General features: G+C 34.6%; 1 protein-coding gene across 1 annotated transcript in view; it reads right to left on the bottom strand.

Moving 5' to 3' along the window:
• The window catches only part of LOC115452970 (sperm surface protein Sp17), a 171,233-nt gene that overhangs the window by 110,300 nt on the left and 34,034 nt on the right, over nt 1–26,899 (bottom strand). The window contains exon 2 of the mRNA XM_037438052.1: nt 17,893–18,087. Within this exon, the coding sequence (XP_037293949.1) occupies nt 17,893–17,983 (91 nt within the window). The 5' untranslated portion in view covers nt 17,984–18,087. The remainder of the gene's footprint in view (nt 1–17,892; nt 18,088–26,899) is intronic.

The following is a 26,899-nucleotide window of genomic DNA, read 5'->3' as shown; positions in this document are numbered from 1 at the left end:
GTTATGGTTTATGTTTGGACATACAGTTAGTGATTCTAAAAATATATACTAATACAAATCCGTATCCTCAGTTGTAAAGCTAATTAATTGACTTAGGCGACATTTTTTTGCGACACAGTTGTCATGCATATTTAAAATCATCTCTTTTTCTATGTTTTTTTAAACAAGAAAATATTTTTGCAAAATTGTCGCTTAAATTAATTGGCCTTTCAACCCTCGATATTATTTTTGAGTATTATTGCCTTTTATCTTAGAAACAAATTCACACACGGCTGAAGCCACGAGGAAAGCGTAGTCTAAAATATAGCAATGTAAAAAAATATATTAAGGCAAATATAGGTCGATAGCTAGATAAATTAGCTTCTGAACCACAGTGGGAAAAAGAAGAAGTCATTCTGCTACGCCTGACACCCTTATTCAGATAAAAATAAGGCTCATTTTTAGTATATTTTTTTGTTATACTAACAACTTCGGCCTGTAAATTGAATACATTTCTTCAATAATTCATGAATTGTTCGGGTTCGAATAAATCTCGGCGTTTTTTCCGATATATTTTGGTGCCAGTGGGTTTCTCATAATTTAGGTTAATATTGAGGTTTATTGCTCAACACCAGCTGAGAGTCTGGTTATTCTAAGATTGCGACAGGCTCGATCTATCAAATCATAGGACAGTTATAGTTATATATAACATAGAACTATAGTTCTATGTAAAAAAATTTACACAATTTGAGATACATATCACATGATCCCGTTTTTCTTAGTAAAAACATCTAATAATGCCGTAAGAAATAAAAGGTGAATTATGGACTATTCGTTTAAAATTTTTACCTATATGAAAATTTTAATTCTCATATTTATAATATAAATAAAAATGAATATAAGTCCCGGCAATAATGAACCAATGACATGGCAAAAAATAGGTGCACTCATTATCCCACTGCCTTTCCTTTGGGGATATAAAACATGAACGTATGTATGTATAATTCAGGTACCGAATTTTTTTATACTGCACTTAACTTTGATAAATTACTATATATTATTAGATAAGTATATTATACTACTAATATTATAAATGTGAATTTGCTTGGATATTATTACATTTTGTAGCCAATTAGGCATAAACCGCTGAATTGATTTTAATGAAATTTAGTACATTATATCCCATAACTAATAACACTATTTTGTTTATCTAAAAAAATGTAATTCCATGGGATTTTAATTTCAGAAGACATTTACACAACGTACGTATCATTACATGATCCTATCCCTTCTATTTACGTTTTATAATCTAAATACAAGAGCTCAAGTTATACTGGTCTAGCTATCACCAACGTTCGTAACAATAACCTTGTGTACACATGTATGTATGTATATGTGTATCAACTCGAAATCCAATTCCGTGTTCCCTTTGCTACGCTCTTACTTAATGATGCAAGCTCCTACAGGATTCTGGTACCATCTCTTTTGGACTTTAGTTGGTTTTGATACTTTCAGAGTGGGCAATAATAATAAACTATTATGTCCAAAACGCCTAAGGGTTTACTGGTGGTAGGTCTCTCATATGTGAGAGTTCGTCTGGGTACGTACCACCGCAGTCTATTTCTACCGCTAGCAGTGTTTAGTCACTGTTGTGTTCCGGTTTGAAGGACATTGTAGCCAATGTAACTACTGCACATATTAAGACTTAACATGTCATATCTCAGAATGGCGAGCGCAGTGGAATACCAAACAATACTTTGAAATTAAAGGTTTTGGATGCTTATTCAAAATGGCCCCACTGCACTTGATAGCAAGTGGAGTGGGGTCCAATAGAATATCGACTGACGAGAGATGATTACCTCTCGCCAGTCGACACAATTATGTCGGCATGTTGGAATAGGATATACACAAGCTGATCCCGGAGCGCGACAATACGTGGGCCACTATGGCGGGTTTTAATACCTTGTGTACGGTAGTCGCTATGTGAGATATAAAATATATCCTACAACCATCAGAAAAATCCCTATATTTGAGGTTAAAACGCCTCCTTAGATCATGATTTTGTCACCCGCATTGCTATGGAGGGAAGTGGACAATTAATATTTCCAACTCCTCCCTATCGTTCTATTTGATTAATTTCGTTACGGGATAATGACATATTAGTTTTCCCTGAGACCCGCCGTGCTTCACTACTTGGTGTCATAAAATGCGTGCCACTGCTGATCCTCGCTTACAGGAGTTGTAATGCTAGGTGTGAGGACGGGAAAGTCTCAAAAAAACAAAGTCTCAAACCATCAGCATCTGCTAGACTAACCGAAGCAATATACTGAGTGACACGCCTCGTAAAATAAAATCCGACAATAAATCTTCAATCGGCCTTCAATTTACATAAATAATATGGGAAGAGCCTGATGCACCGCAGTGGCTATGAATATTTAAACTATATTGATTTACGTCATTGTCACACGGTTTGTGAAATCGATCGTAAAACATCAGTGGCGAAAGGTGAAGTGTTCCCAAAAGGTAGCCCATCACAACATATAGATTACAATATGCAAGAATAATAATATCAGTCCTGTATTATATACTGTTCCACTGTTGGGCACGGGCCTCTTCTACTACTGGGAGGGATTAGGCATCAATCCACCACGCTGGCCCAGTGCGGATTGGTAGACTTCACACACGTTTCCTCACGATGTTTTCCTTCACCGTTAAAGCAAGCGATAATTCACAAAGAATACACACATCATTTTTTTGAAAATTTAGAGGTGTGTGCCTTTGGGATTTGAACCTGCGGACGTTCGTCTCGGCAGTCCGTTCCACACCCAACTAGGCTAGCGCCGTCTTTGCAATATGCAAGAATGCGGTTTGTAAATTGTCCTAATGATAGTTAGATTCTACATTAATTCCACATAAAAGGAAGGCAAGAATCGGGTTATGTGGGCCCTACACCACTGCTAAATAGGCTTGCAAATATTAGTAAATACGTATACATTAAACAGTTGTACGTAAACACGATACTATGAAATTATAGTTTTGTTCTAATATTTTTATTGACCTTCTTCACTACATAGTATAAAACAAAGTAGCTTTCTCTGTCCCTATGTGTGCTTAAATCTTTAAAACTACGCAACGGATTTTGATGCGGTTTTTTTGAATAGATAGAGTGATTCAAGAGGAAGGTTTATATGTATAATAATAACATCCATTAAATAGTGGAGAAATACAGTTAATTTATGTTATACCCGTGCGAAGCCAGAGCGGGCCGCGCTATGTTTTTATATACAACGTTCACAGTTTTTCTGTAATGTATTTAGTATCAGCATTGCACCCGTGCGAGGCCGGGGCGGGTCGCTAGTTTTGATATAAAATTTATTTCAAAACTATGAAATATTGAACAATATTTTAGAATATTTTTACTCTAACACCACTTCGGTAAAAGTTTCGATTAAAGAAGGAAACACAAGAAACTAGTGTTGCGCTTTTCATAATCAGTTTAATAGTATATGGAAAGTATACGAGTAGTATATAAGATGAAAGATAAGGTTTATGCAATTAGGTCGCTTATTGCAGAGCAATAATTTATGAATTCATATTTATCTACATATTTTAGTGCTTCAGAAAATGTATGTTTCATAATAGTGTAATGTTTACGACAAACATGTCTCATCTTCACAGAGTCAAGTCGAAAACTCAAAGCTACCAACAAACAACAAATACATAAAATTAAAAAAAAATGAGAATGTTTAATATTATATTTAATAGTTAAAATATTAAATGCCACGATAAATCCGAAAACTAGTTTTATTTCCATATACATGACATTTTGACTTAATCCGAATAAAGTGTTTTAACAAACTGGCATAGATTTAGGTAATTACTACAATATAAAATTAAAAGAAATCGTCAAAATATTTTTGAATTCTTCAATAATTGCATATTTCTATGTGACACACACAATCACGCTTGTATCCACGAAGGGTAAAGCAGACGCGCAATTGGTGTACCCAATTTCTGTCTTATATACTCTGTTCCATAACGTAATAGGGAGCGAGCCTATAGCCCATTTTTTAAAACTTATTCAGAACAATCCATCACCGTAAATCGTAAACAAAAATAAAACTTACAAAGTAACACGGACGGCAATCTTCTAAATGTAATCGTTGTCACGAAGACGTTCCGATAGCGATAACACTGCCATTTGTACCTTTTTCTCTTTGTTTTTCCTTTGTTTTCGGTAGGGCGTAGTCATGATTTTTTATTAATTCTTTTTATGGTGCCTAAGCGTAGACAATATATAAAAGAAACGGTTTGTATGATTCCTTTCTGCAAAATAATAAGAGAAAATCTCATGCACACATTTATAGAAAAATTGTAGTGTGCGTAAACAAGCGAGTATTAAAACTACACATTAAAATTAAACTTCATTTCGGATTCTATCGCGGTTTTTTATATTTCCGCGGTTATTTATGTCCCCCCCGTGACCATGAAGGCTGCAAAGTCTTCGAAACGTCGGGAGAAAACTAAAATATAAAAAAACCGCGATAGAATCCGAAAAGTAGTTTAATTTTAAAAAGTATTAAAACTTATTTATCTGTGTGTTTATAATGAAACAAAATGGTATACTATGTATTTCATATTCTATATAGTGTTTACATTGGAAGCAAAGAGTTTTATGGTTACATAGAGCGGATATTAGAAAGAATTTCATACAAAAAAATTGCGTTTATGTGATGGTTACTGAATCTACCGTGAAATAGCAAAACATCAAAGTAAAATACTTAATATGTTTCCATATCATAATTCTCACGTTTTAATGCGAATATTAGCATTTTTTCTGTAAATAGGACACTGTAACATCTTGTCATACTGACATTTCAAATAAGACAGCGATTTATTACCGATTAATAATAACATTTGGAACAAAAATTTAGTCCTAATGCCCGGTCTATAACTAACTATATATTTCAATGACTTTGATTGGAAGTAATATAATTTCTCGACAATAAGGAGAAGGTGTGTTCTTCCTAGATGGCTTATGACAATTAAATTTCACTAAAATTTATTTCCAAGTATGTTGTCCTATAAAAAATTTAAGTGAAACTGCACATATTTTTAACCAAACTTAAACCAAAAATTTAGGTTTCCAAAAATGGATAAAGATATTTTAATATTAAAATGAAAAAAAAATCCCCTACTTATTTATAAATGCGAAAATTTGTGGAGATGTTTGGATAGTTCCTTATACACAGAAAACCGCTGCACATATTTGAGAACAATTTGGTACACAAATAGACCATATCTCGGATCATAGTATGGGTTACTTTCTAATCTAGAAAGACATCCCAGTAGAAGAGAAGGATTCATACAACGCGATTCCTGCCGGCTAGCCTTTATGTAGAACCTAATTATCATTAGAATAAATTTCAGCCGGGAATCGTCCACTGCTGGACATAGGCCTCCCCCATTGAGCGCCATAGGGGATCCATCGGACTCCGGCGACCCTCACCAGATCGTCGGTCCATCTCGTGGGAGGCCTACGCTACGTCTTCCGATTCGTGTTCGCCATTCCAGAACTTTTTTTTTTTTATGCATATTAATGATGATGATGTCTTCCTAGCCGATTTCGGCCACGGCGAATATAGATTGCGCTCGTACTTTCGTTAATAAAATTGGCTATACAAGTCACGTAAGAGCACATCGAAGGGCAGAAGCGCGACTAGAGGATGCCCAGTCTTAGCTCAAGTTAAACATACCTGTCCAGTTTATGCATATTAGTGCCTATACGTTATGTTGGGTTCCATTAGGGAAAATTTCGCCTATTGCCGCTGAATTTCAGGACAGATCTTACACGTGGCGGAAATAAGACTACGCTGTAACATAAAATAGTTTTTAAAACTAAAACTACTGTTTCACTTCGGGATAATGTAAACTACATAGGACTTGTGAGGTCAGCCTCCATTAAATTAAAGTACTTTCCACATTGTTACTGGTTTCTTGGACTTAATTTTATGTTAGGGACTTATCCTTGAAGATTTCACCGCCGTGTAGTCTAGTCGACACAAAGACGCAAGATTCTAGGTTAAACTCCCAATATAAAAGAATTAGGTATTATTTTAAGTCGTTTAAGCGAGTTTTTAAAATAATTATAATTAGGATTAGGTTTGAATGAAATAAAATATATACTTTGGATATTTTTGTAAATATACACCCATAGCTTTAAAAAAATAAGGTATATAGAAAAGGTAAATATTAAAAATGTGCAGTCAGAATTTTCGTATATGAATGACAAAGCTACGACGACTTAAAAAGAGAGTTTTTGCCAACGACATCGTCTGCGTGATAGAGTTTTTCCGAGATAAAAAAATTATATCTATTCTAGGATCTCAAACTATTGCCATACCGAATTTCAGCCAAATGCATTTGGTAGTTTTTGAGTTTATAGCGTTCAAGCAGCAGTTCAAGCAGTCAGTAGCGATGCGTGACTTTGTTTTAAAATATGTATATAGCGACAGGCTCGCTTCCTATCACATCATGGGACGGATATATACTTAAATAGGTGCACTTAGTTTTTAGCCTAGCCTTTAGGGATAATGGCGTGAATTTATGTTATAAGAAGTTCTCGTCTTATACCAAAGCCGAACCTAATATTGGAGCGTCACAAAATCATTAAGGTCAATGAAGGTTGACCGTAAAACAAATATTTTCACAAAATCCATATTACTCTGTCGCGGTGGCGTAGTTATATTACTGTATGACTGTAGTGAGGTAGCGGGTTCGAATCCGGGGTCAGGAAAAATTATATTAGGTTCTTTACTTAATATCAGTCTGGAGTTTAGAATTTGTGCTAAATATGCCGATAAGTTTCCCACCTATCAATGGACCTATTATAGCGAAAAAAGGGTGCACTAAAAGCATCTCTGCCTACTTCTTCGGGATGAAAGGCGTGAACATATATGAGATCTATAACACGGGAGTCGTGTGACTACTTATTAGCCTAACCTTGTAAGCGATGTATAATACTTTTACGTAAGAGGTCAAATATGTTCCAAAATTCCGCAATTTTTATTGTTTTAAAACGTGAACCTGTGTTAACATACTTTGGGGATAAATTCCTGAGGTGTGATGAAATTAAATACAATGGAATTATAGTTTTTTTGTAAATTAATTTTAAAGTAATACTGGCCAGTGTTAAAATAATTGTAGGCATGTACTATTGTATTCTATTTAAATATCGAAGTTTGTATCTATTCTATTCAAATATAGAAGTGTAAAACATGTGGTTTTGATTGTGCCGATTTTTTTATAACACATCTATTAGATTTACAAAGAATGAAACGTCCTCTACAATTAAATTTTATCAACAAATAACCCAAATGAATACGTTTGTAAGCACATTCCTTTTCAAGGGTTTCCACAAACCGTCCTCAAAGTATTCAAATAAATATAACAAAGTGAAAACCGTTTACCGCAAGAATTGCAACCCTTAACGCACGCGGTATAAATATAAACAGTGAAACCCTCCCTAATTAGTTTTAACCCAATTAGCTCGCCCTTCTTCCACGACCTTTAAGATGATCGCTTCAAACAACAGATTTTTTTCGAGACTGAACGATTCGATTTCCTTTGCCAAAAATTATAACTTAAAAACTCACCCAAATCCCGCGCTGTCAAATTTCAAGTGTTCTTTTTTTAAATTCTCACCAAAGAGGTCGCGGGTTTTGTTTGATTATTTTTTGTAAGGAAAGTAGGTTGGCGATTTTTTTTTAGGATTCAGACCGCGGCGTGCGCCTCCAACGGCTTTCTGAGCGACTGTGAAGCGCGGTTGCGCGGCGAAGGGCGGTTGTTTGCTCCACGTAAGTAATTTTAGTAGGGCTCATGTGTTTTTTTAATCTGCCAGGTACAGCCGCATATAATTTTATTGTGATTGTTATGTTTATATTTGGAATTAGATACGGAAACAGAAGTTCAGTTAATTTAAAATTGGAATTAAGATACAAAAAAATATTGAAAAAAGAATTTAATTACAAATAACGAAATAAATTGGTAATTTTAATAAAAACGAGAACAGAATAGTTCAACGCTTAAATTATGATTTCTTTTCTCAACAATAGATGACGCTACCGTCTAAGGGTTAGCTAGTAATTACGAATTCATTGTAAATGAATAATAAGACCAGAGTTCGCTTCGTAAACTCGAGGAATTTTACTTGTTTTATCCCGTGAGACCGTCCGGGAATGATAATAAGTAAAATTTATTAGAACTAAGGCAACAACTAAGACCAAATGAAAACTTTAACTCTTGTTAGGCGAGGGCTGACCCAAATTAAATAAATTTTTCTTAACATATTTTATTATTCAGCATAATAGTAAACTAAATATTAATAGTAAGGGAAGAATAATAAACATTTTTGCAAATACTTCATAGCTTCAAATGTTATAAGGCATGTAAAGTTAAATAATAAAATGATTAATGAGAAAGTGGGTTTCGTTACATATTTTCAATGTTATAAGAAAACAATTTAGAAATTTTCACAATATTTTAATTAACTATCTTGAATTAATTCTGCAATGATTTCTTATGTTTACGCGAATTTCAGATATGAAAGTAAAACTATTTTTCGCATTTTTATATCGAGCAGGCGTTGCTTGCTACCGAAACCTTGTGTAAAGCGTAGTACCTACTTATTCCAATATATATATATATATATATATATAATTGTGTATCATGGACTTAGTATTATTTATCCCTCCTGCACCAGTACCCAAATACGTACCCCCTTATTCATAGATATTATTTATCCAAGGACGGAGCATTGCTGTGATAACAAATTTCGCAGCTTTATTTATCTGACAGCTTGCTGTATTTTCAACTTTGTTTATCTGACGGCCAACTAGATTCAAGTTGTATCTCAATATTAGCCAATCACAACGGCCCTATGTCTACGCACTGCCATGCCGTCAGCACTGAGAAACAGACTTGTTAATGCAATGCTCCGTCCTTAGATAAAAAACGTCTATGAATAAGAGGGATAGACTATACGCACAAGTGAACACAAGTAATACAATAACGTAAAATCGAATTATTATTATAACGATTTGTAGATCGCATTTATCTATACATTTAGTAGTCATATTGGGTCAAATTCCCTTTCAGAAAGATTCACATTTAGACTCTGATAGTGTGTCAATTATGTACTAGTATTTTTATCCTTCATATGTGGACTCGACAGGCATTTAATAAGACTTTTCTAGAATTCTCTCTGTATTTCTAAATTGGCAACGTTCTCAAGGGATAATAAACAGAACTATGCTGTATAAGGCTCATATTACTGACTTAGTCATATTATGTCGGATTTTGTCGTGTTTCTTTGTATACGACCTAGTTAGCTAAGTGACTCTGTATAATTTTTTGGTTATGTCTCAGTTATGTAGTTTATTGCGTATAAGGTTCGAATTCCTGGTCGGGCAAAATAATGTTTTTCTACTATCAGAACGGAGTCTGGAATTTATGGCCGATATGGCGATTTGCTCGTCTTCTATCACGTCATACTAAAACACATATAGCAGGTTCATTATTACAAGGTCCAGTGGAATTTTAATTCATGTTTGAAAAACAAGACTGAAATTTTTTCATGTTCGTAAAAATTTGAAAATGCAGTAATTTATGGTTTATTATTATTTATATGGGAATCCTTGGATATTTTTACTGAAAAAGACAAATAACCATGTGATATACATAACTTAATTATATGAAAAATATAACATAGTACTTTGTAATAGTGAGTCAGCGATATGGCGGAACGTAAGTTCCCTAGTTGGACATCTACCCATCCCTTCGAGGGTAAAGGCATGATGTGTAAGTTACTATGTTTACTTTTTGATTACCATTATTTTTCTGAGAGCTTCAACTAAGATTTGGTTTAATCATGGCTTTTTATATTTAAATGCCAGTATTAACTAATAACTATATCTATAGAAAAAAAAATATTCTGGAAATGTGTCAGATGTATGTTATATGATATTTAAGAATTTGTATTTTCCTTATTCAACACTGTAATATCAAATAACATAACATTTCAATAGCAATAGCCTAGTGTGCGGCAATAGCCTAGTTGGGTGTGGAACGGACTGCCGAGACGAATGTCCGCAGGTTCAAAGCCCAAGGGCACATACCTCTGACTTTTCTAAAAAATCATGTGTGTATTCTTTGTGAATTTATCGTTCGCTTTAACGGTGAAGGAAAACATCGCGAGGAAACCTGCACATCTGAGAAGTTCTCTATAGGAATTTCGAAGGTGTGTGAAGTCTACCAATCCGCACTAGGCCAGCGTGGTGGACTAAGGCCTAATCCCTCTCAGCAGTAGAGGAGGCCCGTGCTCAGCAGTGGGCAAGTATATAATACAGGGCTGATATTATTATTATTATTATAACATTTCAATAAAAATGTATTATTTCTGTCTTGCTAAATGTATATTATTATTTCCTTTTATTTGGCCCTACGTTAATTACATTCCCAAAACCACTAAAATATTCCTTCCCAAAGAAGCTGAAATTTGCCAAACAAAATTAAACCTTTTATAAACTAACCAGCACTTGTGGAGTAATTAATAAAGATTACTTTAAGAACTCGAGCGTCTACGAGCACTCGTAGCACTGTATCACCGTAGCAGCGTAGCGCCGTAGACCCGTAGCAGCTACGGATAATTTCCCACTAATCCTCTTGGTATTACGAAGTCTGCTAGTATTTAGTATAACATAAATTTTCGTGCAATTTTGTATGACTTAGGGTTTTAGAATCGGATTAACTAGATCCTAACTATATAAATCTTGATACTGGTGGTAGACCTCTCATATGTGAGAGTCCGCCTGAGTAGGCCGCAATGTCTATTTCTGCCGCCAAGGAGCAGTGTGAGTCACTGTTTTGTTGTGGTTTGAAGTATATTGTACCCAGTGAAACTACTGGACATAATGAAACTTAACATCTCACGTCTCAGGATGGCGAGCGCAGTGGAATACCAAACAAAACTTTGTAATTCAAGGAGTTGGATGGTGTTTCTACTGTTTATGGGCGATCGTATCGCTTATTATGTGGCGAGCGGCAAGCTCGTCTCATCATTAAAAGCAATAAAAAAAAGAAAAAAAAAATAAGTAAAAAAACCATATAAAGCTATATTTTGCATTTTTTATTTCTGATAAATTTATATTTAATTAAGTTTTCACCAACATATAGAGTTATTCAGGGAGGATTTGCACCACACTTGCAAATAATACAGAATATGATTTTTTCAAGGCTGTAGTTGCCAAAATTCTCTTGTATGACTCGGTTATCTCCTGATTATATTTAGTAGAGCAAAATACACTGTTCCCTGATTTTACTTTTATTCCGGACCATCAAATCTATGAGTTACGAGATGTCTGTAGCTATGAGCAATACATACTTTTAAAGAAACTATAAAAAGTGTGTTCTCTAACCAAGCGTACTTTTTGTAGAAGAAAATTTACTAGGTAATATGAATGTTTCAGAGAACCCATCTAAAGGCCTCTGAGGGTAGCTACACTCGTATAAAGACTTTGATTAAAGTTGTTTTTGTACGAAAATAAATGCTGAGGAAACTTATAACATCACGCTGAAGTTGCGTGCATTTTGCAATTTTAGGGTTTTGGCAAATAGTCTAAATAAAAAAAAATATTATTTTTTATAGATAGTGACTATTAAGTATTTTTTTAATGTAATGAACATTTAGGGACATACTTAAAGGTACAGCTCAGTTTTTCAGTGCGTTATGAACTGAGATGCTGCCAAATTAAGGTCAGCATCGTTAAGATCATTACTATTTAATAAACAAATCAACATCTCAAATAATATTTTAAGACACAGCATTCGATAGATCTTTAAAAGTTTTGTTTTGACAGCGACTGCTAAAATAACAGCTCGAAATTTTGTTATTAAATAGTTTAATACCTAAAATATTTACTTAAGATCCCGCTCACAGTTAAGATCAGTTTATAAAATCGGCCCTATGATGTTAAAAATTAGTCTTAAGAGTTGCTGTATTATTCCGGTGATAATGAAAAGGAACAAACAAATATCATAAATATACGCTACCAGACTGCTTCGGTGGCCTAGTTGTATTGTATGCTCGGTACAATAGCGCTCTGAGGTCCTGGGTTCGAATCTCGGGTCGGGCAAAGTGATATTTGGGTTTTTTCTGCTCAGTATCAGCCCAGAGTCTGGAATTTGTGCCCGATAAGGCGATAGGCTCGCCCCCTATCACATCATGGGACGGAACATACATATGGCGAAAAGTGGGTGCCCTGGTTGCGCCTCTTCATACCCCTTCGGGGATAAATGCGTGATGGTATGTATGTATGTACGCTACCAGTCTTGAGCACATTTCATATAACCGCGTTAAAATCCGAAAACTAATTTTATTTCGACATATCAAACAGCAGTGGTGCAGGGTCCGTATAACCCAATGCCTACCGGCTTACCTTTTTGTAGACTCTATTTACAACGATTTGCAGACCGAATTAATGCATATTAGTATGTATAGATTATGTCAGGTTCCCTTTCAGAATATTTTACTTTCCGCCACTATCAAACAGTTATCCTAGCCACCTACAAGCATTGAAGGTCCTCCAGACAGCGCGACGTCCTCCCATAATCCGATTGTATTGTCGAGGGTCGCTCTGAGTTTACTAAAGGCTCTTATTTAATAATAACGGATGATGAGTTGATTAAATGCTAGATTATTATATATACGAGTATTATTTGTCTATATAATTGTACAGCTTGTATAGTTTGGAACAAGGAATTTATTATATTAAATTAGATTAAAGCAGTCCGTACGTAACCTAGTTTTTAGATACAAAATACAGTATAAACCAGTAGCATTGTAAGCGAAAATAGGAGTGGAATATATATATATTTTTTTTATAGTAAACATAATACCCAATTGGGTAAATCGCTAAGCTGAGAGATCACTTATAATAATATCAGCTCTGTATTATATACTGTTCCACTGCTAGGCATAGGCCTTCTTTACTACTGAGAGGGATTAGGCCTTAGTCTACTACGCTAGCCTAGTACAAATTGGTAGACTTTACATACCCTCAAAACTCCTATAAAGGACTTCTCAGGTATACAGGTTTCCTCACGATGTTTCCCTTCTCCGTAAAACCAAGCGATAATTCATAAAATAGTCACGTATGATAGCATAAAACCAATTAAGTATTTATGCCTCAAAGTTCTTCACAAGATTCTTATCGGATAAAAAAAATCTAGAAATTTCATAAAACAACCGATTTTACAACATCCAACTACACAAAAACATCGCCGAAGTTATTCTACTGGGAAAAAAGTAATATAAACTGATAATAACGAAATTATTTAAAGAGTCTCACGACAAGACCTCGCCGGATCCATATAAATCGTAGAATTATTCAAGTGTGGGTTTATGTGTTGTAAATGCGAGCGAGGCACGCAAGCTCTTGGATCTGGTACGGGATGTAGTAAACGAGAAGGTAATGTGTTTTTAGACTAGTGCTACATAGTAACTACACTATTATTATATTGACTTTTTATGCCAATTTACTCTCGTAAGAAATTTTAATTTGTCTCCTTTTTGAGTGGCGATTACACTGGCTTCAATGCTGTCAAACCGGAACACAACAGTGACTACACACTGTTGCTTGGCGGCAGAAATAAACATTGCGGTAGAACCTACCCAGACAGACTCATATATGAGAGACCTACCACCAGTGAAACAACAAAAGTGAACAAACAAATATTTGAAGAATTGTCGAAGGTAATCGAAATAAGAGTAGATTTGATACTATAATTGTGTTATCCTGTCTTGGATGTACGTTTAATATCGATTGACCTTGCGACACGGTCAGAACGACAAATCGTGACACGTTAGTCGAATACTAGCTTTTCCTCCGACCCCGCTTGGTTGTAAATGTCTTCCGAGATAAAAGCATTCTATGTCCTTCCCAGGGTCTCCAACTATCTCCATACCAAATTACATCGAAATCAGTTAGACGGTTTAAGTGTAAAGTAATAGACAAAATTACTTTCGTATTTATAATATAGAAGATATATAATATGTATACTGTAAGTCATCGACAATAAAGAAAAGTCCATACCCGATTCCTATCGCCTTCCCTTTCGTAATCTATGTAAAATTTAATTATCATTAGAACGATTTGAAGACCGCATTTATGCATATTAGTAGATATATGTTGTGTCGGGGCCACTTTTGCAAAACTTTACCTTGCGCCGCTGATAGTCGCTATCCTTCCTCCCACTAGATTATACTAAAACGGGAGGAAAATATAATAAACAGGAAAAGAGTCATATATTACGTTCTGAATTTATGGCCTCGCTAGTCCCTTCTCGCTGATTCCATTACCCCTTCTTATGTTTTTAGACAAATTCAGACAATGATTGTATAATATCCCATGATTTAGGCAAAGAAAATATGTTATTAAATGACTCCTACGGATAAAAAACCGTTATATTGTTTGATACTTATAGATGTGAGAAAATTAATGCTGGCTTTAACAACCAATCTTCAAACTAATCACAATTGTAATTGTGTTTTGTAACTACAATAGATTTGTTGGGATATGAGCTACATAAAAATAATCTGATGTAACAAAAACAATAACCCAAAGGAATGCGTCAGTTAATAGTCTGATATTACAACAGCAATAACTCTCTTTCTCCCTTTAATACACGGCAACAACAAAAACATAAAATAAAATCCATAATATCAACCAACATAATACTACTGCCATCTATGATCGAGAGTAGGAGGCATTAGTTCAGAGAAATTAATGGACATCGTGGGAGCACAGCTGAGCGTAGTAAAATGTTTCAATGTCACTCGCTAGATGGCGTTAAAACAAATTTCACCTTGTTACTAATTATATTGAGCGGTGGCTACTAGCGTCATCTGTGTTATTATTCAAACAATAAAATGTATATTTTTTAACCGACTTAAAAAAGAATGTGGTTTTTAAATTCACCGCGTGTATTTTACGTATGTACACTAATTACTCGAAGATTTTTAGGTCGATTTAGATAATTATTATTTAGTTGTGTAGCTGAGACGTTCGGCCTGAACAAAATTTATCTTGTAAATACTTAGAGATTTTTTTAACTGTCATCAACGATTATCAAAATAAATTTTCTTTACAATTACGACAGTAAAGTAGATTGGTAATAATATACACTGTAAATTTAAACTTAATAAATATTAAACTTTATAGACTCTACTTAAACCTATTGATTTAATTTTTGTACTTATATTTTAAAAACATTACGACGGTAGTAAAGCATTTGATTAAGGTGGTAGCTCAAGGTCCATTTTCATACATTTTGTTTCGGCTTTAATCTGGGTAACTAAACAAGTATTGGCAAGTAAAGAATTTAAATTCACGTCTAGTTAGTGATTAGTTCTCGCAGTTGAAAGAAAAATGTAAAATAATTAATAATCATGGATATTTCGGCCTTTAAAATTTAATATGACGAAATTTTAAAGGCAGAAATATCCATGATTATTAATTATTTTTACATTTTTTTTCAACTGCGAGAACTAATCACTAACTAGACGTGAATTTAAATTCTTTACTTGCCAATACTTGTTTAGTTACCCAGATTAAAGCCGAAACAAAATGTATGAAAATGGACCTTGAGCTACCACCTTAAAGCGAAATTTTTTGCGACACTAAGTTTCATAAATATTTAAAATTAGCACTTTTTAACTGTTTCTTTAAAGTAGTTAAATTTTTTCGAAAAAGAATGTCGCTTAAGCTTTTTGTTTCCACCGTCGCTTAATACTTTAGCTAGTCCATAAATATAAAGTTACGCGCATAGGGTACATATTTAAAGTCATTAACCGAGGTAACCGAGGTCATTCTAGAATAATTCCGTCTAGAATTTAGTGTGCATAACTTAAAATCTAACCTTCAAGTATGACTTTGAAATACATCATATTTAATTTACTTTGTTCTACATAAAGAAGAATATTATAATTAGATTATGATTTTAAATAATGCGAAATATTACTGGTAGAATAAAATACACTATAATCTTGAATATTACCTTTTGTCTGCGGATTACAAGGATAAGTACAAAACGTTATTGTTTAAACAAATAATTTCATATTGTATTGCACGTCCGGTACAATAGCGCTCTGAGGTCCTGGGTTCGAATCCCGGGTCGGGCAAAGTGATATTTGGGTTTTTCTGCTCAGTATCAGCCCGGAGTCTGGAATTTGTGCCCGATATGGCGATAGGCTCGCCCCCTATCACATCATGGGACGGAACATACTTGGCGAAAAGTGGGTGCCCTAGTTGCGCCTCTGCATACCCCTCCGGGGATAAAATGCGTGATGTTATGTATGTTATGTAATAATTTCATATACCCGATAATAATAATTCTATTTGTATTTTTATTTGTAGGGACAATAAACTGTAACATGTTAAGGAATATTAACCTTAATTTAAAAGTATATACATATTACCCACACTATTATCCACATATTGACATAATATAGAATTAAGAAGAATACAATACAATAGGCATGATGACAGATGTTTAAAAACTATTTTATAATGTACGGAAATATTTATTTATTACAACAAATATCATATTATGGCTAAAAATAAAGATTTTAGTAAAAAATAACTTTTATTTTATAAGTTTAAAATTCGCGCTAAAACGCATCAAAGTGTCATGGCGTTGCCTGTGACGTCACGTTCGAGTAATCGAGGTGTAAACACAGTACGTTTTTAATATAATTTAGTTATTTATTTAGAGGTTTAAAAAAAGTTACACGGTGGGCAGCGGCTCGGCTGCTCTCCTGGTATTGCTGACGTCTGTGGGCGACGGTAACCACTTACCATCAGGTGGGCTCAGTGGCGGCGCTAAGCGACACGAGGCCCCAAGTAAAAGCAAAAAAAAAACAAAGCGAGGCCTCAGACGGAGCAAAAAAAGTTCCCCGGTTTTAACAGTTTCGTGGGCAAGATCGTAAAAATAGCTCCTCCAAGGCAGCGTGCGAGGCTCCGTGAGGTTGCCCGGTTAGCCCCCCAAAAGGCCTTAGGGAATTATTTTTGTTAAATAGACAATTTAAAGGCACATCGAACTCCGAAGAGACCTTATCTGTAAGAATATAATTTTTGTTACCTTACTTCCTTCCAATATTTAGTTGTGTCCTTTCAAAATTTTATAACTCATGGTTCCGCGCGAAGCTCAAGTAAATGCGAGACCCCGGGCACTTGCCCGGTTCGCCTTCTCCTTAGGCCAGGGATGGCGAATAGCACATGTGCCAGTGTCACAAAATAATTTGGGCACGCTACTAATACGCCGAACATTGTATATGAATCTTTCTTTGGACTTGACTTCGCTTATCATCAGGCGCAATGAAGCCACTTTGCCGTGCACCGATTAAAAAAACATAATTGGTTCAAGAAAAATGTCGCTCAAAAGGAGAACTCGAATAGATAAAATCGGTCCCGGATGGCACGTTACTGTCAATATTTTTTTTATTAATAACAAGCTTTTGCTCGCTGCTTCGTCGGGGTGAAGGAGTTTCCGGGATATTTTTTCCGACTTACTTGATATGCATCGTTATGTTATGACCAAATTACACAAAATCTTTATAAATCGTAGCCTATGTGTTATTCTGATCGATAACCAAATATACTGTTAAATTTCATCCAAATCCGTTCTGTAGTTTTCTCATGAAAGAGGCACAAACCTACATCCAATATCAGTAAGATGGCACGTTAACCATTAAAGGTTCACCATACCTGCCTGAAGCCCTCTGATGAGGGTGGAAAAGGGTAAAGGGTGAGCCGATAGCTGGTCTGCATTCGCAAGCAATAAAAACAAGTCAAATACCTGTAGCATTGTTGGCTATATTCTCCTTAGTTTGTTCCTTCTGGTCTTTAACCTGCTCGGTTTTGGCTTCGGAGCTCGTGTTGCATCCCATTTTGATAACTATTTGTTTATTAGTCTCTGAACGGTATACTACTGGCAACTAATCGCAACTGTAAACTATAACATAGTTATTGTGGTCCAGTCGCTTGTTGACACCTGAAACAAAAATAAATAATTTTAGCATATACTTCATCAAACCCAAAATGGCCCCACTGCACCTGATGGTTAGTGGAGAGGAGTTCAGTAGAATGTCGACTGATGAGAGATGACAGTCGACACAATTATGCCGGCTTAATGAAACTGGATATACACAGGCTGATCCCGGAACACGACACTCACGTGGGCCACTATGGCAGGTTTTAACACCTTGTGTACGGTGGTCGCTATCGGGGCGGATAAAAAATTTATCCTTCCAGCATTTTTTTAAATAGTGTAGTAATATTTAATTTTGTGCATTATTTTATACCAAAGGTATTTAACTATATACGATTAAAAACTTAATGCGTAACAGAAATGAAGCTTCATGTGAACTTAGAAATTAACCCACCTATTCATAGATGATATTTATCTAAAGACGGAGCATTGCTGTGATAACAAGTCTGTTTCTCAGTGCTGACGGCATGGCAGGCTTCGCAGTGCGTAGACATAGGGCCGTTGTGATTGGCTAATATGGAGATACAACTTGAATCTAGTTGGCTGTCAGATAAACAAAGCTGAGAAACTGTCTTGTTATCCCAGCAATGCTCCGTACTTAAATAAATAACGTCTATGAATAAGGGGGTAAGTAAATATTTATTGTCGTTGGGTTTAGTTCTGCATATCACTACATAGTATAAAACAAAGTCGCTTTCTCTGTCCCTATGTATGTACGCTTAAGACTTTAAAACTACGCAACGGATTTTGATGCGTTTTTTTTTTAATAAATACAGTGATTCAAGAGACAAGTTTATATGTATAATAATAACATCCATTAAATAGTGGAGAAATACTGTTATTTTGTTATGTTATACCCGCGCGAAGCCAGAGCGGGCCGCTATGTTTTTATATACAACGTTCACAGTTTTTCTGAAGTGTATTTAGTATCAACATTGCACCCGTGCGAAGCCGGGCGGGTCGCTAGTCTATACGTATAAAATAAAGGTAAGTACATGTTACATTACGCATAATATCGGTATTTACGAGTTTACAACATAGAATCGAACAAATTAGGAAAGAAGGAATAAAAATCATAATATAGATTAGTTAATTATTTGTTGGCCTTTTTTTAACCTCCGACGTGGAAAAATGTTTATTATAAGTTAAACGTGTATAATTATATATATCTGAGAATGACATCGTAACTTCCAAATGAATGGCTTGTTTTCGATACTGTTTTTGTCTGATGAAAATATCTTAACCAGTTTACAATACCTGAACAAAATTTGATATTTCTCAACAAAACGTTTCCCACCCTTTATTCTCAACTTTACCGTTCGAAATAAAACATTGTACCTATTAAATACCACTTTGAAAATCAAAAGATATATTTCTTAGCCGCGTAAAACCCGATTATAACTCGAGGGTTGAAACAAAGGGTTGTTCGGGAGCTAACGAACGCCATTCTTCGGCGGGGGCTTAAATAAGGGCCCCTGATGTTGAATGCTGACGCTTTGAAGTTACGCTATTTATGTTAAATGTGGTTTTGAGGTGTTAAAATGTATTTTAAAACTTTGTAAAATTAACAATGATATTAACAATAGGGTAGTTTCCTATGTTAGATTTAGTTCATTATTTTATATCTAACAGTAATTAATATTTATTTATTTCATTTTAGGAAGGCTTACAGACTAATTTACAATTATACAAGAATATATTCTGATAAATTGCTGACAATAAGCCTCCACCTATAGATAACTTAAATAAGCGCCTGCAATGTATAAGCATTACATTAAAAATTTAAGCCATTGTGTCCTAAAGTATTTTATAAAGAATTCAATTAATTATTAGTAAAGAATTGCTGTGATAACAAACGTTTTACAGTTGTCGTGCTGATGCAAAATAGATCGATGTTTAGGTTCAGAGGCAAACTATTAAAGTTGTCCATACTACGAAGCAAAAATTAATTTCCCCTATTTTTTTTTTAGCAAACAACACACTTAACATCTCTCTTTGTCTGAGGCCTAAGAGATTTGTACGAAGAGATATGAAAAAGTAATTCTTCTGTGAAATCAGTAACAAAATTGGTTGAAAAATTAAGCAGTTATTCATATTTGAAATATAGGTATGAGTAAAAGTCGATGACTAGATGGAGATATCGCGCTGTCCCTTTCTCACTCACGCTACGTAATGCCGGTGGCACTGGGTGACGTCACATTTCAATATTGCTGTTATTTGACAACTTCCCTTTTCACCAAATTTCTAAGTGTTATAACTTATTTATTACTGCATGGATTGTAAAAAATCTTTTTTCCATAGATTTTGGATGAAATACTTTTTTGATAAATATATTTAAAAAAAGTTGTCAACTACCCTATTCTTCCGACTCGCCTGAATGACCTTCCCGCGAATGCTGAGCGGTAGTGGTAGTGTACTTTCTCCGCGAAACCAAAAAAAAGGTCCACCGAAACCGTAAAAATTTTGAAGGTGGTTTATGAGAAAAAAAAGTTTGGGTACGTCTGCTAACAATATATTTATGGATAGGTCATGTCATGTGCATATTTTTTGCAGTTTAGCGACTGCAGGTGAAGAAAAGTTGGGAAGGAAGTTTGGGGATAGGGTAAAGAAAACTCTTAACATGGGAGAATATTATTACTTAACTAAAACACAGCATTCGTCACGACACGTAGCTATATTTCTCACAGAACAGAAAGAAAAAGTTACATAGATAATGGAAAAAGTCATAGACTTAAACAGATACAATATAATCAGAAAGCTAGTTCATGATGTTGCCAACTGGAGGCACTAGTATACAATATCAAATTATTTCGATATCATTACACCTAGACGTTTGCGAGCCACGATAGGCCTCAATGTGAATTGGCAACCATGAGGTATACACACTTAATTTTGTGCCTAGGGCCGCGACAAATGTCCCCCCTGTGCATGGGAGGGAGTGCTTTCGGTGGGGAGACCGAACGCATAAGAATTGCCTCAGGGGAGCCTGTGAAACATGTTGCAAATATAATATATTTAGCATCACATTAACCATATTTTTACCAAAACAAATGGAATTATTTTTTTTTACTGGCGCGAACAATCTGTCAATCAATACTCTATCTGAACTTTACTTACCAAGTGCATAAGAGTCATATTCCCGTGTAAAAAGGCATCGAGAAAAAAAAGACAAAGCCGTAAAGTAATTGCTTCTCTTTCCATTTTCATTTTTCCTTCATTACATGACGGTAACCGTACGCAATCAAAGAAATGGCTCGGGCTATCTACGATTGATCACGACAGGTACGGATTTGGGATAAGACCCCCAACAGTACTCAGGGACGGATTTAGGTACCAATATACTGCAAATTGATATATCACATAATTCTCTCTTTATAAGTGCAAAATTCCACTAATACTGACAGAAATAAAGGAAAACTATGAATAAGTCTATTCTAATTGTTACCAACATGAAAATGTTGAATTTCATTTTAGCAACAAAAAAAATCAGAAGACTTTGAAGCCATCGTAGTTAATGACATTATTTAAAGAGTTATGTGATGTATCTTTGAAGTCAAGGGTCCAACAACAATGTATATAGGACTACAAGAAAAACACCAGCTTTCAAATAAAAAAAGAAACAACAAAATCGGTTTAGCCAGTCAAAAGATTTGACGTGACAAACATTAAAAATTATACAATTGGATTGAGAAGATCCTCCTTTTTTGAATTCGGTTCAAATTAAATATAATTGTAATTTATACTGCTTATGTAGATAAAGCATTAGAGAATTTACTGGTGCTAGGTCTCTCATATGTGAGAGTCCGCCTGGGCAGGTACCACCGCAATGTCTATTTCTGCCGCCAAGCAGTAGTGTGTAGTCACTGTTGTGTTTCTCGTGTGTGTGGGTGTGCTCGTCTCGTCATACAAAGCAATAAAAAAAGAATAGGGGACCGGCCTATGCTTGATTTTGTACGTTATTATGTAATGGTTAATAAAACGAAATTGAAGCACTCCTGCGAAAACTTCATAAAAATTGGTTAAAAAATGAAAGAGTAATTCATATTTAAAATATTGTAATGTGCAGAAGTGGGCGCGATGTGGGGATATCGCTTCATCTCTTTCTCTCGCACGCGTCGTAATTCCCGATGACGTCATATGTATTTCGTCTCTTTTCTGTTTCTTGTTAATTACATAACTTGTTGATTTTTTACCGGATTTTAATAATTCCTTCTGTGTTATAATTTATATTATGTAAATATTTCATAATAGTAAAGAATAAAAATCAGTCCGGTACCCTATTACAAATAAACAAAACGCTGTAAATGATCACCCCAAGAGAAATCAATACAATCAGAACATGAAGAATCAAGCGTTGATATTTACAACTAGATAAGTATATACAGTTGTCCGCTCCCCTCGTAGGGCTCAGACGGCACAGCTGTGACACGATAATCTCTTTGAATATCATTGTTTGGAACACGTACAACTGCATATGAAATGAAAACTGTTTTATTTAACAAAGGATTTTGCTATACCTTACGCATATGCCTTGCTAAGCTCAAAAGCGGTAGGTATCTCAATAAAAAATGAAAATCTTGATTTTTATGTCATTGGATAGCTTAAAAAAATACCCATCCAATGAACTTACCTAAATAACGGTATCTTGTTTAAACCTTGTTAAAAGAAACCTTAAAAGAGTTTCTCTATCTCAATTTTACTTACAAAACTATAAAACTATATTTACAAAACTTCGATTATCTCGAAATAAGGTTTCTCTGACATACCACTTTGGCGCTTAATACAGCAGTATACTAAGTATAAATTTTAGTAATGTACGGAATTAATAAATGTATTGACAACTGAGTGATATCACTCAGAAGTGCTTTTTACCACAATTATTTATTTTTATTTTATGAGCTTTTGCTAGCGACGATGTTTGTGAAGATAAATATTTTGGCCGAATAAAAAGTATTTATAGCACTTAGGAGTAATGTAGCTTCCTGTTAGTAAAAATAATCAAAATCAGTTTAGTAGTTCTTGAGATTAACGCGTTCAAACCATCAGAAACTCTTCAGTTTTATATGAGTCTAGATTTATGACGCCAATTAAACATAGATACAGAGAGAAAGAGAGATACCCGTGAAAATCAGATAGAAAAACGAAAAACCCTTTAAATTTACATCACGGATAGACAGTTAAATTTCATATATTTATTATTTATTAACACTTTGTATACATAAATTTATAAAGGTAGGCTTAATGCCGAAGGCATTCTCTACCAGTCAACATTTGGCTGATGCAGAGATGACGACAATTATATAGGTAGGTGAAAAAAATAATATAGCATAATTCATATATTCATTTAAATATTATCGTGTTTATGTGTACTGAATTTGTTCTAGTTAAGCTTTATAGCTGCTTTTCTAGCAATAGACTAGTCATTATGATTAATTAATCTTCTCATATTTTGTTTCTTCTGTATTATATTATATCAGCCCTGTATTACATTCCGTCCCACTGCTGGGTACGGGCCTCCTCTATTACTGAGAGGGATTAGGCCTTAGTCCGCCACGCTGGCTGAGTGCTGCTTGGTAGACTTCACGCACTCTCATAATTCCTATAGAGAACTTCTCAGGTATGCAGGTTCCCTCACAATGTTTTCCTTCACCGTTAAAGCAAGCGATAATTACACATAACTTTAGAAAAGTCCGAGATGTGTGCCATTGGATTTTGAACCTTCGGACATTCATTATCGGCAATCCGTATGAGCGTTAATTATCGTACTAATTTTTCTAACACCCTAGGCTCATGATAGGTGGCTACCCAGATAGCTTTATTTTATACAAAATGTATGAGTTCGTATGACGGGAGGGGGCAGACAGAGGGATGTTGCCTCGTATATCTTAATTTGTAAGGGTTGGGGTTGCGCAGAAATATTTATGAGTTACTGGACATGTGTACAAATGATGGAATTTGGGAGATAGCAATGCTAGTTTTGTTTAAGATGCATGACGCCTCATTTATATAGATTTGAATTCTAGATATGTAGAGATAGAATTTATTTTTCTTTGAAACTCGAGTTATTCTGTCTACAGGACGTGAGGAAATTCAACTAGGATATTACTATTTTAAATGATATTATTTCTTTACAATTGAAATATAAAACGAGCAAGGTGCTCTCCTGAGTGATGAGTGAGTGACGACGAACATTGGTGGTATGTCTATTATAAGTGAGTTTCCGCTTGAGTAGGCAGGTACCACCGCAATGTATACTTCCACTGCCAAGCAGCAATGACTAGTCCCTGTTGTGTTCCCGTTTTAAGAACATTGTAGCCAGTGTAACTACTGGACATAATAAGACTTAACATCTCATGTCTCAGGATGGCGAGCGCAGTGGAATACCAAGCAATACTTTGTAATTCAAATTGGATGGTGTTTGTGCTGTTTATGGGCGGTCGTATCGCTTATCATCAGGCGAACGGCAAGCTCGTCTCGTCATACAACGGCCTAATCAATATGTCTACAGCTCAACCACTTTTATCAGTCAATACACGCGCATTCCCCCTACAAAACAAATTAAAGAAAACATTAATTTGTAACTGATTGAATTAAAAACCATTGCGGTTGGCAAACAAAGGAAATTGTCAATTAGAGGAGCTCGGGGCTTTCGTGACCGGACGAACATAAGTATTTTGGACTTTAAGATCGGAGATTTCGACGGAAACTTAAAAATAATGGTTTGTAACATATTTTTTTTAAGATATATTTTCTGTAATTGTACAATTGAATTATTATATCTAATATAAAATAGGGTATTGCTTCGTATTTTTAATGTGTTTTTACTTTATTTATAACATAAGTTGACACCAATGCAGAGCGAAGTTAATTTTTTTTTGTGTTTGCACAAATTTTTCGCTATGTTTATTCCGTCCCATGATGTAATGTGATAGGAGACTAATAACATTTTGGGCATACATTCCATACTCTGATAGAAAAAAATATGACGTCATAGACGTGGGAACCAAACCTGAAACCTTGACACTGCAGTCGTATCGTAACCTTTGAATATTGTATCTAAAATTGTATATCAACGGTTGAAAAGCTAATTGACTTAAGCGACATTTTTCTTCGAAAAGAATTTAGTATATTAAAAAAAAATTGAAAAAAATGCTGACTTTAAATATACATTGACGTTTAAAGGCTTATTGAGTTAAGCGACATTTTTTTTTTTTAAATTACTCCGTTACAAAAACATAGGAAAAAGTGCTGATTTAAATATATATCGACGGTTGAAAAGCTAATTGACTTCAGCGAATTTTTTGTCGAAAAAATTTTACTTCGTTAATAAAACATAGAAAAAAGTGCTGATTTTAAATATATATCGACGATTGAAAGGCTAATTGACTTAAGCAACATTTTTTTAGAAAAAATTTTACTTCGTTAAAAATACATAGAAAAAAGTGCTCATTTTAAATATATATCAACGGTTGAAAGGCTAATTAACTTAAGCGACATTTTCTTCGAAAAAATTTTACTTCGTTAAAAAAAAACAGAAAAAAGTGCTGATTTTAAATATATATCCACGGTTGAAAGGCTAATGTACTTAAGCGACACTAAGTTTAATACATGTATTTAAACACAGCACATTTTTCTATGTTCTTTTAACCTAATTAAAAATTTTCGAAAAGAATATGTCGCTTAAGTTAATTAGCCTTTCACCCGTCTATGTTATGAAATACCAAGGGACTGTTTCATAACTTCTGAGTAAATGCTATTCGTCACATAAATGTCTAAGCCAACTAATTACAAAAGTCGCTTTAATCTACGTTCCCAAATTAACAGTAATAAAATGAGTACTATCTACATTTGCAGTTTTACTTATAAAAAATTCACAAAACTAGTCTTAGTTAAAACACAAATTTACTCAATCAGCTGTTAGTCAAAATCCTCCATCTTGCCTTTTAATACGGTTTAAACTAAGAAACCGGTGATATTTTTAACAGCTATTTAAGCAATTCTTAACGACCTTTTCACGCCAATATAATTTTATAAATAAGACTGCAGCTGTTTAATACCATAACTGTCAAATAAAATTTGCTTGTAACTTGCGAGGCTTAAATAAAATCCAATAAAAATGCTATAGTCGTTTGTTTCAATTCGCAACACTGCAGATGTTAACTTTAATAAGATTTGCGCGCGCTCCATGTGGAGTCTAGACGCCAAACCAATACGATTAAGAGCATTATTGATCGTAAAATTTATATTTATTATTAATAAAACAAAGACATGAATTGACAATGTCCTTTTTTGAAAGTAAAACATTTAATAGAGAAAGTGCTCGCCTGATGCTACTCACACGCCATAAACACCAAGGCTTAGTAATTGAAACCACGAAGGTCTTACATAAATTTTATACTAAGCAATCTTAAAAACTTATTTATATTATCTATACTAATATAAAAAGCTGAAAAGATTGAACACGCTAATCTCAAAACCTTCTAAACGGATTTTGTTTTTTTTTTCACTAATAGAAAGCATTATTGCTGAGACTCGCTACGCCTCGCCATCCTGAGACATGAGGAGTCTTATTATGTTCAGTAGTTACAGTGGCTACAACGTCCTTCCAATCGGAACACAATAGTGACTACACACTGGTGCTTGGCGGCAGAAATAGACATTGCGATGGTACCTACCCAGGCAGACTCTCACATGTGCGAGACCTACCAGCAGACCAGACTTTAACCAACTTAAGTAACTCAGACATTCACAAAATGGCTACCTACTAACACAAATTGCACATAAATTAACATATTAATATCAGTTTTAATCGGCT

The sequence above is a fragment of the Manduca sexta genome, chromosome 2, assembly GCF_014839805.1.
Source record: "Manduca sexta isolate Smith_Timp_Sample1 chromosome 2, JHU_Msex_v1.0, whole genome shotgun sequence".
Lineage (NCBI taxonomy): Eukaryota > Metazoa > Arthropoda > Insecta > Lepidoptera > Sphingidae > Manduca > Manduca sexta.
The sequence above is the reverse complement of the archived record's forward strand: the minus strand, read 5'-3'. Positions and strand labels throughout refer to the sequence as shown.